Source organism: Gavialis gangeticus, unplaced genomic scaffold (genome assembly GCF_001723915.1).
Source record: "Gavialis gangeticus isolate Ggan-Ray unplaced genomic scaffold, GavGan_comp1, whole genome shotgun sequence".
Classification (NCBI taxonomy): domain Eukaryota; kingdom Metazoa; phylum Chordata; order Crocodylia; family Gavialidae; genus Gavialis; species Gavialis gangeticus.
This window is the reverse complement of record NW_017729004.1, coordinates 50,204,072-50,220,095: the sequence shown is the minus strand read 5'-3', so window position 1 is coordinate 50,220,095 and position 16,024 is coordinate 50,204,072. Positions and strand designations below refer to the sequence as shown.

Genomic DNA, 16,024 nt, shown 5'->3' with positions numbered 1-16,024 from the left:
ACTCTGCAGCATTGCACATGTAAGATGCTGCCCCAGATGGCTGGGGTATGAGGGTGCTTCAGTGTGAAGGCCATCTGCTGGCTAGCCTCACACTGGAGCACCCTTGTGCCCCAAGCCAGCCCCACCATAGCATGTTGAGCTGGGGCGGGTGACAGCCCTGAGCTGGCAGGTTGGCCCCCTGGGTTCCCTGCCAGCTGGACCACTCTGACCCAGCTTAACATGCTGCAGTCCCAGGCACATGTTCAAATGGCATGCCTAGGAGCAATAAACTCTCGAGCAATAATCATTATAATATATAGGGAAGAGTTGTGTCAGGATAGGTAATAGAAATCTATTGCAAGCCAATTGTGCTGATGACACAATCCAGATCCGTTTTTGTTAAACATTCTCACGAGAGGTGGAGTTCAGTACATTCATTACTCTCCTGGGGTCCATATAAGCTCCAAAAGGCTAAGCAACAAGCTTTTCATCATTTACTATTTTACATAGAACAAAGTCCAGTCCTACTACATAATCCTAATCATACCAGTCCTATCTGTCGCTGAATAACCTTCTGAAAAGGGAGAACAAACGGAGAAGAACAATCCTCATAGTAAGTCCATACATTATTTTTTAAACCAGGTATATATTATAAAATGCAACAAACTATTAAAAAAGAAAGACAATCCAAAGTGTTTGCATGCTATTTTAGGGAAATGCATCATTTTTCCATTTATGTTGTTAAATGAGCTAAATTACAGAAAACTAAATGCCCAGAGCATTTAAATGGGATATCAATGAAAGACCCATGAAGATCACAGATACAAGTAAGCGTATGTACTTCTAAGAAAATGTGTTGCTGTCAGTGATATACTTGATTCAATTGTCAGCTTAAATCTAATATACTCTTAGTTAAGTGTTGATTAAATTACATTTCTTAAATAGATAAAAATGCATTCTGAAGATGAAGCAAAGCCCGATAGAAAAGATGTTGCTGTACTACATCAGGACAGTGAATCTGAAGACAAATGGTAAATATTATTGTGAAATATTTTATCGTGTTTATTTCTAAATATGTAGGTTCAATTTGTATATTTAAAAGTACTGTATTTACATAACTTGCATACTTTCTTGTTTACACAAATCTTTTGAAATCTATTATAATCCTTCACTGGTGTTTCCTTTTAAACATATCCCATGAGGAAAAGTCTGTCCCAACAGTGTAAGGCTTTGCATGTACCTTACCAACACTAGTACAAGCAGCGGGAATGAGAAAAAAAAACGTTATCATTCTGCTCCTTATTCTTACCATGAAGATGTACTAGTTATATCCACTACACTAAGGAAAAACTAAAATAGTACTAGAGCTGAAGTTGTAGTTGACAATGGGCAGCTAAGGCACATATGCTGAAATCTTAACTTAGGAAAATGGCTTTAGTTGGGGTGAAAAACAGGGTCAAAGATCAGCCCTTATAGCATAAGTACCAACTACTGTATACTCCTTAACTCTGTTTCACAAAACTGTGCACTCTGGTAAAAAAAAAAAAAGCATTCTGTAAGCTAAGTAGAAAGTTGCATATGTCTCAACTCAGCCTCCTGTGTCACAAACACATGTAAAGTCCTCAAATACATTAGAAAAGGCTTTGTATACAACCTCACCTGGGATTAACACAATCAGGAAATGGTACAAGTGGTTGGGGGGTTGGAAGTAGGAGGGGGGAGAGGGGAGTGCCTTGTTTACTCTAGCACAGGCCAACTGTATCGGACCTGGTTTTGAGGCACCAGCTCTTGTTTGGCCCTTTTGGGCACTGGGCCCCCGGCCCCTATCTGCTTGTGCCCCTCCCAGGCCCATCTGCCTCTGCGGCCTCACTCTGCCCACTCCCTGGCAGGGCTCAAGGCAACCACATGCCCCATAGGCACTAATGGGACCTCCATATATTGCCTTTACTGTCCCAACCAAAACCACTGGTATAAAACTAACAAACCATACGTCCCCAGGCTATACCATAAAACCCAGAAGGGGAAGCAGCCCTCTGCCCCTTTAAGAGGAAGACATTCCCTCACTGCACAGCTAGAATAGCCCAGGGCTGGGAGGTGGGACCTCATCTCCCAGCAAGCTGCTAGTGCCTTACTGGGGATCCATACACAGCAGCACAGTCCCTTCAGGGGCCCAGCTGCCAGGAGCTGTTCCCCCTGTGGCTGCCAGGGAGAAACTAGCTTGCTAGCCCCCGCCTCAGACTTCTACCTTCCCAGGGCCCTGCCCTCCTCCTGTCAGGACACTGCCTGCACCCCCTGCACCCTGCCTGGTTTGCAGAGCTCCCTCCCTAGGCTGCTTCTTCCTTAAAGGAACAGAAAGCCCCAGGCTTGGGTACGCAGACCAGTAAGATTTCAAGATATATTGTCCTGTCAAGTTCATATATTTCAAAACATTACCAAAGCTGCGTGTCAGCCTTATCTACGCTAGGAAGAGTTTGTTAGCATATATGTATCACTAAACTCCTATGTTAGATGAAGCTCACACCAACAAAAATTTTCTTTTGTTGGTAGAGATTGTATCAGGTTCCTGAATGCAAGAAAAGATTATTTTGCTGGAAAAAATATCTTTACACTGGCACTACTGGTACTATAGTTATGTTGGTGAGGTGTCCAATTTATTTGGATCCCAGATTCCCAACGACACTGAGATACCTGCAAAACTAAGTATAGAACAAGTGTTTCAGAGTTTATGTAATCTGAAAGACAGGCCAAAAAAAAATCTTAATTTCCTTTCAGATGAAGAACAACTGTGTTGATATGTTTGGCTCATTATATATTTTATTAAAATAATTAAAAATCATGCATTTTCAGCAGCGACAAGAAGAGCCCAAAGAAACCAGATATGGTCAGCCCATTAACAATGGTAAGAGCTGTTCTATTCAAGTTTCATGATATAAAACACAAAACACTGCTAAATCAATTTTCCAACAGATTTGCATGGCCTTTTCCATGCTAGGAATGCTTCTTCCTATGCCTGAAGAAGGGTGTTTGTGCCCAAAAGCTTGCAAAGAACAATTTTCCAAATATTTAGTTGGTCTAATAAAAGCTATCACATATACCCAAAAACCTTCTCTGTCCTTAGAGCTCTGCTAGTCAAGGACTGCTGGTGGAACTGCATCGATACAAGGGTTTGTTAGAAGAGCTGTGTCAGGGTAAGAAGGGTCTTTTTACACCCCTATGCTGGCAGAACTTCGTAATGTAGATGAAGACATAGAAAAATGGTATAATTAGAAGGGAGGCCGCTTTTGCCAGTGTAGCTTATCCAGCCCTGCCCACCTTCTCAGGCAAAACAAGTTACATATGAAAAAAATGCAGTTTTGCTCGTATAACTTGGTTTACATTAAGGTCTATTCCCAGGATAATTATCTGCATCTATAACAAGGGGTTATATTAGAGATAGTTACATCTATCAGAGCTTATATCCCACCCTATGCCTAGCTAACATCTACACTGGCAAATCTGGCTTGGACCCAAGTTTTACTGACATAACTCTGCCAGTTACAATTATATTTATGGATATAGAGAAATACAGAATCAGAGAGAAGAAAGCCTGGAAGGGACCTCCGGAGGTCATCTAGGCCAATACCCTGCCTGAGGCAGGATCATTCCTATCCTAACCAACCTATACAAATCCACTGTATAACCTATTAGCAAAACAGTCAACCCTGAGAAAGCCACAAGAATTTGCTGACAATTATTTTGTCAAAATCCTTAATATAGAATGCAGTTATTTTGGTAAAAGATGCCTTGTTTTTTCATTTCGTTACTACTGTGTTTAACCACTACACGTTATGTTGGTGTATAAGCTCATACTGGTATAGCGTGGCAGAACTTTTAAGGCTAGGTCTACATAAGAAACTTTTGCCAATATGGCAATGTGAATCAGTGGTGTAATATTTTGCAGTCTTTTTCTACGATTAAAAGCCCTAGTGTAGGCACAGTTACATCAGCATAAAGGCACTTTTGGTTTAGCTTATACCGTGTTCGCAAGTAAAATAAGTTACACTGTCAGTAAACATTAGTTTTATAATATAAGCTGCATTGAACTCTGCTAGTAGGCGTTACCAATACAGCAATACTGGATTAAGAACAGTGCCAACATTTTTTAGTCTCCGCTTTTTTTGTTTTGGTATAAGTTTAGAAAAACATTAGTCAGAATTTTTTAAACAGCTACCTTGAAAGAAAACAAGATCATAAACTGCATTTAGCTCATTCATATGTCCTTAAGCGTATAGTGAGACATAACATCATGGTATATAATATTAATGACTGCTATTTAAGTTCTCCTTCAAGAGTAACAAGTGTTGGCACCCAGTGAACAATAGCATTAATTCAAAGGGAAGTTTACAGCATTGTCATATTTCTTTTCAGTAGGCAGGTTATAAAATTCACAAACACTTGCACAGTTTTATGTGATCCCCATTCTTCTGTGTAAACCACAGTATATATTTACTAGGCGATTAAATGAAAAAAAGTGAAGTGAGTTCACTCACCAAGTTAGGGATTTCAGATAAAAACATGATTTCATCTTTCACTTTGGATTAGCTTGTTTTTATGTGTTTGCATCAGTTCTTACATTATTTCAATATAATTGTAATAATTATTTTTAAATGGTTTAAACAATATAATTGATTAACAGTAGGAGTTTGAATGGCACAATGATGGGTATGGTATATAATAGCCAGAAAGAGGGTTTTGCTGAATATTGCAAAATATGGACCAAATTTTACTTTTTGAAAAATGACTCCAAAACATATTAAAACAAAAGTTACTTTTCTGTTTTGAACATTGAGTGCAATATAGAACTGAGTTCCACTACTTAGTATTATTCTGAGTGCCCAACGTCCTGGTACAATGAACAGGGCCAATAAAATCAATCCCAATCAATAATCCTAATACACAGTCATGTTCGTTTCAGTTAGACAATGTAATCTTAATATAGCATATGCTATTATGTTAATAAAATTTCAGCCTCAAGTGCTGAAATAACTTTTTTTTTTAATTTATTGAAAAAGCTTTATACCAGTACAATATCAATTAACACAGTGTTGTTACACTAAATGTTAAAGCCAGTATCTTAGAATGCTGAATCATACATAGTGCTCTAAATCAGTGCTTCTCAACCTTTTTTGTACCAGGACCCATCTGTAAATATCAATGGCCAGTCCCAGCCCAGTGACCCTCACACTCAACCAAACTGCCGCCAGGCCCTAGCCCCTCAGTGTCTGGGGCAGGGGGTGGGTAAGTGGGACATGGGGGGCCCCCAAGCAGGCCCTCACAGGCTGGAACTCTGCCAGCCTTCAAGGGAAAAGCCATAGTTCCCCATGTATGTTTTTCTCCTTTAAAGGAGAATCCATTTTTAAAGTTTGTTGATCCATTTTTAAAGTTTGTTTGCAACCCTTTCATATAGTCTTGTGACCCACTTTTGGGATGAAAAAATGCTACTCTAAATCACATGTAGCATCTGACCCAAAGTCCACTGATGTCAATAGAAAGATTTCCTTTACTCCAGCAGCCTTGCAAACACCAGAACATGGGCATGATTTGTACAGTGAAATGCATTAGTGGCTCTACTTCTCAAAAAAAAAAAATCACACTGAAGTTTGTCTTTGGGAATTCATAAGGTAAAATATGCAACAGACAATTTACAAATGGTTTTGTACTGCTGTTGTAGTACAATAGTAATTTCTATGTTTAGAAATTGGTAAGAGTTTAAGTGGTGCAACTTCTTTAGAATGGACACAGTTATACCAGTAATTAAGGGTTCATATCATGTCTAGAGTAACATGGTTAAAGTGATATGAAAACTTTTCTTTACTTTTTGTAATCTCTTTGAATTTTTAATGGTGATAATATTTTTTAAAGCAATTAATTAAAAAGAAAATCAGCTTTTGCTTCTTTTTCCATTTTCAGTTTCGGTATTCAGATTGGTTGGATAAATTACTAATGGGACTAGGCACTGTCATGGCAATCCTTCATGGCATCAGTCTCCCACTCATGATGATAGTCTTTGGAGACATGACAGATAATTTTATTAATCCAGGAATTGAATTAGATCCAGGTAAGAAATCTTCTGCTCTTTAGTTGGTGATGTTTGAATTTAGCTTGTATTGAGAGAACAACTGGATACATTAAAATAAAAGTAAAAGCCAGAATTTCTCTTTCACGTCAGGGTATTGTATCCCAAACAGTCAGTTCACTCCTACTGATAAACCAAGTTCATTCCTGGTCCAGTGACTACAGTTCAGATATACCAAAGATTATTTTTGCCCCTTTTCAAAGTTTCTATCCAAGTAAAGTTCCTCAACTACAGTTCCTAAGATATTAAAAAACACCCCTTTCAATGGCATGATTTCTGCAGAATTGGTGTTGCCTTTTAAGTGCCACAGAATAAAAATGTTGTGAGCTGTTGATTATGGGATTAAAGAGAGAAGTGGATGAAAAAAGTTGTAAAATGAAGACACTTGTTATATGGAAGAAGAACATGCAAAATGCATATCTAATACCTCAAAAAAGGCAGTATGAATGACAAAACAACTATTAATATGAAGCATATATTAAAAGCCATATTTTGTCATAGAAAACCAGGCAGGTATGATACTCAAGCACTATTTATTATATGTTTTTTTAAATGTATGCAGTGATATACATTTCTATAGTGCTATAAAGAAAAGTTTTCAATCTGAAGTCCAGTTCTGTATAGCATACCTCTACTATCATAAGAAAAAAAAAATCAGAATAAAGACACCTGAATGTGTTACAGTAAGATAAAGTAGGATGAGAACTTAGAACACATCAGCTATGTTGAGGGTATGGACAGGTGTTACACATCTGTTGCAAAAAATTTATCCTTGCCAAAAAAATCCCCAATGTATAGGCATTCAAGCAGTTTGTGGTGGAAAAGTACTAAGATTCTGCCGCAAACTATTAGGTCTTTAAAAAGAAACTTCACTGTTTTCTAGCACCACCTGTAACGCCTGTTTAGTTACAAGTTGTATGATGGGGGTCCCTCAGACAAATCCAACAATTCTCCATCCTCCCTCTCCTCTGCCAAAGGTGAAGAAAGGAGGGAGAGTACCTGGCTCCCTGATAAGCTATCCACTGATGAGTTGTCAGTCCAATCTGCAAGGATGCTGCTGCCATGGTTGCTTGAGCAGCCCCAGGACTTCCAAGGTTGGTCAAGCAGTGGCAATGATTTCTGCAGCCACTTGAGCAGCTCTGGGACTCAGGGGTGCTCAAGCAGCATCATCAATTCCCAATGCCCTTTTAACAGTCCTGGGACTGTTCAAAGGGCACCAGGAATGCATCAGAACAGCCCTGATTTTTTTGGTACATTTGTATTGTTCCTGGCTTGTCTACATGTAGCTATTGTAACCTACAGCAGCTGTGCAGTTCAAAGCAAATGTTCCCCTACCACTTTAAAAAGGCTCCAAATGTATGCGTCCATACCTTGAGGTAACTTTCTATTTATAAGCTCTTGCCTCATCTAAATGAGAGGTAGGTCACATCATTTTCATTAGGGATACGCTACTTCAAATATAGTATGAGATACAGCAGATACCACATTGCCTGCCAAGTAGATGACACGGTACAGACAGAAGCGACATTTGTTGCATAATCAGTCCCTTGAAACTGCTCTGAAGCTGTGCCCAAACAGAAGAGCATGGCTGCAGACCCTCTTCTGGCACAGCAAATCAACTCTCACTGTAAGAGGGTTCAAATGAAGCAACTCCTAATTGGAGTGACTTAATTTCTGTCTGCTTTGCCTGCAGCACAGGGAGCTGCAACTACCATCTCTGGAGGGGAAAGGAAGAAGGCACGGGAGGAATGTCCCTTCAGGGGTTCTCTCAGCCCCACTAGAGTGGGGATGGGGTGGTGGATTGGAGCCTTTCACCTCAGGGGGGCTCCAATCAACCCCCACCCCCTATGCGAGTGGGGCTGAAAAAATCCCCAAATATCTCTCCCCTGCTTTCCCTGCCTCCCCCCGCACCCCATCCAGAGGCAGCAACAGAGCTGGGGGTGGGCAGGAGGGTAGGGAGAAGCCAGGGGAAGATGCAGATTGGAGCTAATCCTCCACCCTCCTGATCCAATAGCTAACATCTGTTGAAGCAGAGGGATGGGATTAAGTCACGGCAATTTCTATGAATCACAGGTTAAACCTTGGAGCTGTAATTCTGTCTGCACCCATAGTGAATTTATTCCCTAGTTTATCTTGCTGTAACCTGTTCATGTATCCAAACTCTAGCACTGTGTTTGTTATAAGCTTTCTTTCTTCATTATGATATGAAGGCCTCTGATATAAAACTTGGGGTTCTTTTTCCCTCATGGAATTGTATAAAGTGTTTACAGGGAACACACATCCAATACATTTTTATGATCAGGTGTGAAGTGCTAAGACAAAGAGCTTGTCTGCACATGAAAATTTAAAATTACATTCTACCTTAGTGTTAAGTGACTAGCTAGTCTTCATTAACTAGAATGGGTCTAGCCACCACCACCACTGTCACTGTCCTCAGATAGATTTCTGGAGTATTTATGCAGTATTTGGGCTTCTATTTATAAAATGCTTTGCTTCATTTCCGAATGAAAAGAGCCATGTAAGTATATTTAATTCTTGTTAAAAATAATGCGCATTCTTCACATGACAAGCAATATTTTGATCTAAATTAAACTGTAGTTCTTGGGTAACTAAAAACAGAGTTTAGTATTATATTTTTACTACCACTTATACTAGAGATAAAATTCTGAATGTTTAACCTACCACCATAAACTTAAAAAATGTTGTACACCTTTGACTCTCACTGAAGTCAATTGGAGCCTATGCTATTTAAAACCTGTCAGGGTATGCTGAGCACCTTGGGGAATTAGCAGTTTATTGAATGAAGTTATTAAAATGTGCTTTATTGAGAAGTATTTAATGGGTTTTTTCCCCTTCTATATTTCTTTCAGGGAATTCTTCTTTGGGAAATATTTCTGCAGGGAATTACTCTAGATATAAGAACCTGGAGGAAGACATGACTAAGTATTAAGCTTTTTTAGTTATCTCCATGACTGGTTTTCTTTTAAACTGTGATACAGGATGTTCAAACCATCCTTTTCCTAAAAATAACTGTGTTTAAAACAATGAAATAAACATTTAGCTAGGACCTAAATGAACGTCAGTCAAACTTCTACACATCATGAGAGGGCTGCACCCTTTGTTCATTTGTTAGGCTGCACTCATTGCACACTGCTGGAGAAGTCTTCCATTTCTCTATTCTTCCCTGAGCAAAGTCTGTGGACACTACCCTCCTACTCTCTTCTGTTGCATGGAGTCCCCGCAGCTCACTACCAATTTCCCTAATAGCTAGGACTCTTTTTGCCTACCCATATCAGGTTGTATGCACCTTTGTTCTCCCCTTCCTCACCATGCTGGTATCTCCCATTCTCTCACCCCTACAAAAGACCATCTGTGCCTGCAATAACATGTTTATCCAAAATGTTATTATTTCCTTTCTTTCTTCTTATTGCCCTTCTTTTTATTGCCTGTCTTTGTAAATGTACCATTAAAATGGCCAGAACTTAAATGAGGGGGAATTTTATGTTGTAAAGTGTCAATGGCTATTATCCACTAGTTCCTTAAAGTTCAATAGTGAAAAATATCAGTAATAGAGTTACACTTGTCCAGTGATATCTCATGCCCTTCCAGAACATCTTGTCCATCAAGACTAATTTATGTTATAATCTCCATTTTACTCCCTCCCTATCCCTCCTTTAGTTAGTGCTTCCCAGTTATGGCCTTAGCCCTCCTAGCATCTTTTCCTTTACCTCTGATCATTTCTTCCAATACAAGCACAGGTGGTATGTACTTTAATTTTGTATTTCCTGGTTTTCAGCGATTTAGCTTTGGATTATTTTATTTGTCCCCATCCACATCACCTTTTCATAGAATGAAATCAGGTTGGTCTATCATGACTTGCTTTTGACAAATCCTGTTAACTATTCCTGACCATTGTGTTATACTTCAGGTGTTTAGAAATAGATTCCTAGATGACATTTTCCATGTTTTTATGGGTATCAAAGTCAGATTGATTGGTCTGTAATTCCCTTGATCCTTCTTCCCTTTCTTAATGATGGGCACAACATTTACCCTTTTCTACTCATCCAGGACCTTACCTGACCTCAAACAGAATAGTGAATGGCTCCACAATTACCTCATTCATTTCCTTGAGTATGCTACAATAAATCTTATGCAGCACTGCTGACTTGAAAACATCTAGCTTTTCCAAGTAATCTCTTATCTATTTTTCCCATCCTCTAAGCTGCTCATTTCCCCTCCCACCCTTGTTGCCACTTGCGTTTGCCACCTGTAACAGCCTGCAGGTTGGAACAGGAGATGTAGGGGGATGATTTTGGAGGGTGACACCAGGATGCTCCATTTACTTGAGGAAATGTGCGACAGCTCTGAACAGACAATGCACCTCCCCTAGACTTGCTTCCGAGGGATCTAGCCCACTGGTTCTCTGCGTTTGATAAACTCTGCTTTTAGGAAGTTTGGTGTCTTTATTCTACTGCTCTCCTTTATTCCTTTCCTGAAGATCCTCTGCCATTTCATCATCACTACCACCCAACCTGCCTCTAGTGGATCAATTCCTCCCTGTTTGTGAACAGTAAATGGAGAAAAGCTTCCTCTTGGTTGATCTTTTAACCACTTTTAACAAACGCCACATTCCAAGAACTTGCTGGACTGTAAAAAGTCTGCCATAAGCACCAAATCCTGCAATCTGGATTGTCTGAAAAAATCCTTGTCCACCTCCTTCTCCTGGCTTGGTGGTCTATAGCAGGCACCCACTATAACCTCACCATTACTGTTTTCCCCTTACACCTTGGTAGCAGCCATCTGTAATATACACTTCGCTCAAACTCCCTTGCCATTACTTCAATTATGCATTTTTATGGCCTTAGCCTTGCCTGCAAGGGCACAATAGGACACATTCTCCCTTCCTAATGACACTACCAGCAAAAGTCTCCAGTTCAAATGCAGTGGACACACACATGTATACCGTGGAACAAATGCATGCACAAACCATCTTCAAGAACAGAGGCAAGAAATCTTTTTCTCCAGATGTTTTTATTTTCTTCTCTCCATCTATTTTTTGCTGTATTTCTTCTTCTTCCTGCTGCTCTTCACAATTTTTCCAGTTTTTCTCCCCTTTCAAATTCTTCCCCACCCCTGCTTTTCTGTTTTCTTTCAAAGCCTTTTTTTCTCCTCCTTCCTTTTCCAGGTGCCACCCATAACACCCCACCTGGAGATTTTGTTCTGTGTACAGTGTTGACATATCTCTTCAGCACAGACTTTGATCTTTTCACAGGCATCGCACATGTCATTACATTTTTCAGAGATTATATTCAAATGGACAACCACCACTAGCAGTAGTAGGCATGTCTGGGCTTGTCCCCAAATAGCAACATACTATCAGAAATATTAAAAATTATATCCCTGTTAAATACTAAATGCACTCCCTTTATAAGTTTTCTTTATTTTATATAGATGGTGCTTGCAGGAAAATATTTTTAAAAGGAATGCAGGAGAAGATTTAATTTCCTTATGTATGTAGGTAGGAACTTTAGTCTGTGCATTTGTTAGTTTTCAAAGGAGACCTTGTTTTGAGCCCCTGTTGCTGCTGACAACACCTAACAGTACAAATAATAAGTGGTAATAAAAAATAATTTGCAGGAGCAGAAATATCAATTAACACCAAAATTAAATGAATGACTACATAATCATAAATACTGTTTGTTTGTTTTTGTCAAATAAAAGAGGTATGCCTAATATTCAGCTATTTTTCAAAGCATTTATTCCTGAATAGTTTAGTTGCAGGCAATTCGTTAACTTTCACCATTGATTTTTAAAATATATTTTTGTTCAGTAAGGAATTTCACAGTTAAAATTTATTCTATGTTTTGTCAAAAAAAACCCAAACTGTGGTTATTGGCAATCCCTCATGGTCAAGGATGATCACTTCCCACAGGGTCAAGTAAAGGGTAGTAAATGAGTCCGTTGATGACTAAAAAGGTCAATCCTAGAACCACAGGTGGTTAAAGGGAGGGTTGGGCCACAGACTTCTCAGTCGTTTCCTTTCCTTCTATTTCTGTTATTGTTCTGCCTCCAGGGAGAGACTGTTTTCCTCAAAGAAAGATTTAATTCTCTCACAAGGTGTCACCATATAGCTCTATCCTGGGTTAGTCTTTCCCAATTTGTGATGTGAGTTTCTTAATGTTCACTTTGAGGGTGTCCTTGAAGTATTTCCTCTGGATCCCGTGTGTCCTTTGTCCTTGGCTGAGTTGGGAGTATAGCAGTTGTTTTGGTAAACGTACATGAGGCATGCGCGCACAATGCCCAGTCTGCTATAGCTAATGTTGAATAATCAATGCTTCTATATTGGTGGTGTTCATTTGGTGAAGACACTGGCATTTGAGCAGTGATCCTCCCCCTTTATACCAAGGATCTTCTGGAGGTAGAGCTGGTGAAGGCATTCCAGATTTTTCAGGTGGTCCCTGTAGGTCACCCAAGCTTCAAAGCCATAGAGAAGAATTTGGGTTACCCCAGCGTCGTATAACATTGGAGCTTTGTTTGAGTCCTGTTGTCATCATCGTTGAACGCATGATGATACAGTCTCCCAAAGACAGAGCTGGCACATTGGATCCTATATTGAATCTCTTCATCTATGTTGGCCTTCTCTGAGGAATGGCTGCCAAAGTACAAAAAGTGTTGAACATTCTTCAGCTCCTGTCCATTGATAAGGATCCCCTTTGCCAGGGGAGTTGATTGGCCTGGAGCAGGCTGGTGAAGCACCTTTGGTTTTTCCCATGTTAAGGGTCAGTCCCAGGCACTGGTATGCTTAAGAGAAGCAGTTAAGGGCTATTTGTAGGTCCTCAGTATGAGGAGCAACAGCACAATTATTGGCATACTGAAGTTCCACAATCAAGACCAACGTAACTTTGGTTTTGGCATGGAGGCAGGAGAGATTTAAGATTCCTGTCATCCTGTACTTGATGCCAGTGCCATGTGGCAGACTGTCATGAATGAGTATAGATGACTGCAAGAAAGATGGATTGCAACAATTCTGTTTTCAAACCCTGCTTGATGCCAGTTTGAATGGCAAAGGGCTCCATAACTGAGTTATTACATAGGATGAAGGCAGTCATATGGTCATGAAGGAGTCTTAGAAAGGTGATAAATTTCCCTGAGCAGCCAAACTTCGATAAGATCTTCCATACAGTCTCAGGGTTCACAAGAGTCGAAGGCTTCGGTTCAATTGGTAAAGGCCACATAGTTCTCAGTGTTGTTCTCAGCAATTTTCCTGGATCTACTGGGCTACAAAAGATTATGTCCAGGGTCTCTCGATGTTCTGAAGCCACAGAGACTCGAGAAGGATTTTCTCAGCAAGACGAAGCAGTTGGTTCAACAGAAATCAAGTAAGGATCTTCCCAGAGATGGAGAGGAGGGTAGTACCTCAATAGTTTTGAGTCAGCCTGATCTCCCTGCTTAAAAATGGTGACAGTACTGGCATTCCGTAGGTTAGTGGGAATTTCCTCAGTGGTCCAGATTTTAAGAAGCTGTGTGTGCTGCTTGTTGGTCAGTTTCCCCACCAACTTTGAAGATCTCAGCTGGTATGCCATGAGGGCCAGATGCTTTGTTGTTCTTAATCTGTTCCATCACCTTGTGGACAACTTCAGAAGTTGATATACTGGCAAGTGCTTCCCTTATTGGAAGCTGCAGGATGGATTTGAAGGTTTCATCAGTCACTGACTATTCCTGGTTCAGGAGCTGTTGGTAGTGCTCCTTCCAGTGGTTAGGATGGACTGGTTGTCTTTAAAGGAGCATACTGCTGTCTTCAGATCTAAGCAGGGTAAGTCTGCAAGAACTTGGTCTGTATGTAGCCTTAATTGCACTAAAGAAGCTCTGCATGGCATAATTGTCAACTAATATTTGGATTTATTTTGCTTTTTCTTTCCACTATTTGTTTTTCATTTTTTTAATTTTCCTCTGGTTTTCAACTTTAAGCTACTGACAAGTCCCTTGCTTCTGACTGACCTAGGATGGTTTTGACAATCTTCTGACTGAGCAGGGCTTTTATCTCAGCATTGTTGTAGTCAAACCAGTCCTGATGGTGTTGGGTGATAAAGCCAGTTGATTCTGTGTAAATCCCATGGATGGTCTCTTGAGAGAGATTGGCAAGCTCCAGAACACAAGTGTCATCATTTTCAATCCTAAAATTTGTGAGTTTGGCAGGCTTCGTGGTGTCTAGGGGTCTGAAAGTATTTGATATTGTACTGTTTTTGGAGTAATCTGGGTTGCTTTCAATGTTTCAGTGCAACCCTCATGGACATGATTGATTTCACTAAACAATGATCAGTCCAGCAGTCATCAGTTCCTCTCATGACATATGTGATATAGACTTATTTTTTGATCATGCTGTCTTATGACAACATAGTTGAGGAGGTGGCATTATTCTGAGCAGGGTGTTGCCAGGTTGTTCTGTACTTAATACTAATTTCAGACAGTGTGACAAGTAATGACAAGGTTGTGCTCTGCACATTTACTGAGTAAAAGGAGGCCACTGGAGTTGGTCTCGGCTACTCCTCCCTTCCCAATGGTGCCCCCACTCCACATGTTAAAGCCCTGGCCAACTCTCAGGTTGAAGTATCCAAGGAGGGTGATCTTGTCCTCTTTTGGGATGATGGTCAGGATTTCATCAAGGTCAACATAAAACTGTTCCCTCTGTCCTTCCTTGTCAGTGTTGGGGCATATGCACTAATGATGGTAGCAAATGAATTGTTAGTCAGGTGGAGGCAGAGTCATGAGGTGTTTGTTAATGCCAACAAGGAATTTGGGTATTAAGCTGACAATATGCTTCTTAAATGGTAAAACCAACACCATGTATTTGCCGGTCATTTGCAGGTTTCCCTTTCCAGAAAAACATATAGCCACTCCCTCCTTCCACAGATGGCTTTTGTCTGCATGTCTGGTCTTGCTGAGAGCAACAATATTGATGTTGTACTGCAAGTTCTTGAGTGACAATAGCTGTTCTACATTCAGATCTGTCACTGATTGGGTCATCGAGTAGGGTCCATATATTCCAAGATGCAAAGGACATTTTTGTGTTTCAACCACAATTTGATGATCCTCCTGAAAGTGGCTATACAGTCTGGTAAGGTAAAGTGAGATTGCCTATTTTTGGGGCACCTGTTCTAGCTCCCTTCCCATGCAAGGTGAGCAGAAGGGATCCTAAAATCTCAGTCACAATAACAGCTGCCAAAATACCTTCCTGTTCCATGCTAAAGGTCAAGTGACCATCATACAACTGGTGCCTGTGTGTAGATCCACGACTCAGGACTTCAACCCACTGTCACAGGACTATGCAGAGGTTATGGGTACTGGTTATTATAATAATGTTGGACCAGGGGGAGAAGCTTACATGTGATATTTACATAAGGAGACCATTGCACATTGACAACTGGATGGCTTGTGGCAGAGGAGAAACCTGTGTCCAAATGGCAAGGAGATGCAAGACAACTGGCATTACTCTTCCACTGCATCTTTCATTTGCCTTTGCAGTCATTGAGAAGTATGCTTTCTCCATCTACCTGCTCCACCACTGAAGTCTTTATGTTGTGCTAGATTGAACTGCTCTTTGTCTGATACCTCACCTTTGACCTTACCCTCATGGGTGACCCTACAAGGATCAGTGGTATATGCATGCCTCTCCACCTTGTCAAGGTGGCAGTACATGGTGAGGCATAAAACAAGTACTGTAGTGCTTAATGTTGAGTTTTAAAACCAAGCAACTGTTTTCCCCCAGCTTAGTATTTTATACATTTTCTATCCTTTTTAAAACTTGTTAAATTATCTTCAATAAATAAAACACAACATACATAACTCCTCAATGAAATTCCTTTGCCTACTGACAGACTGTTTCATTTATCTATAATACACTATGGCAGGACTCATTGCTGATTTTGAGAA

The 16,024-nt window shown here is 40.2% G+C and overlaps 1 protein-coding gene across 1 annotated transcript in view; it reads left to right on the top strand.

The window, feature by feature from the left end:
- The first annotated feature begins 2,831 nt into the window (after window positions 1–2,831).
- Window positions 2,832–16,024, top strand: part of ABCB1 (ATP binding cassette subfamily B member 1) — a 72,897-nt gene continuing 59,704 nt past the window's right edge. The window contains exons 1-3 of the mRNA XM_019508367.1: window positions 2,832–2,878; window positions 5,929–6,076; window positions 8,965–9,037. Coding sequence (XP_019363912.1) covers window positions 2,858–2,878; window positions 5,929–6,076; window positions 8,965–9,037 — 242 coding nt within the window. The 5' untranslated portion in view covers window positions 2,832–2,857. The remainder of the gene's footprint in view (window positions 2,879–5,928; window positions 6,077–8,964; window positions 9,038–16,024) is intronic.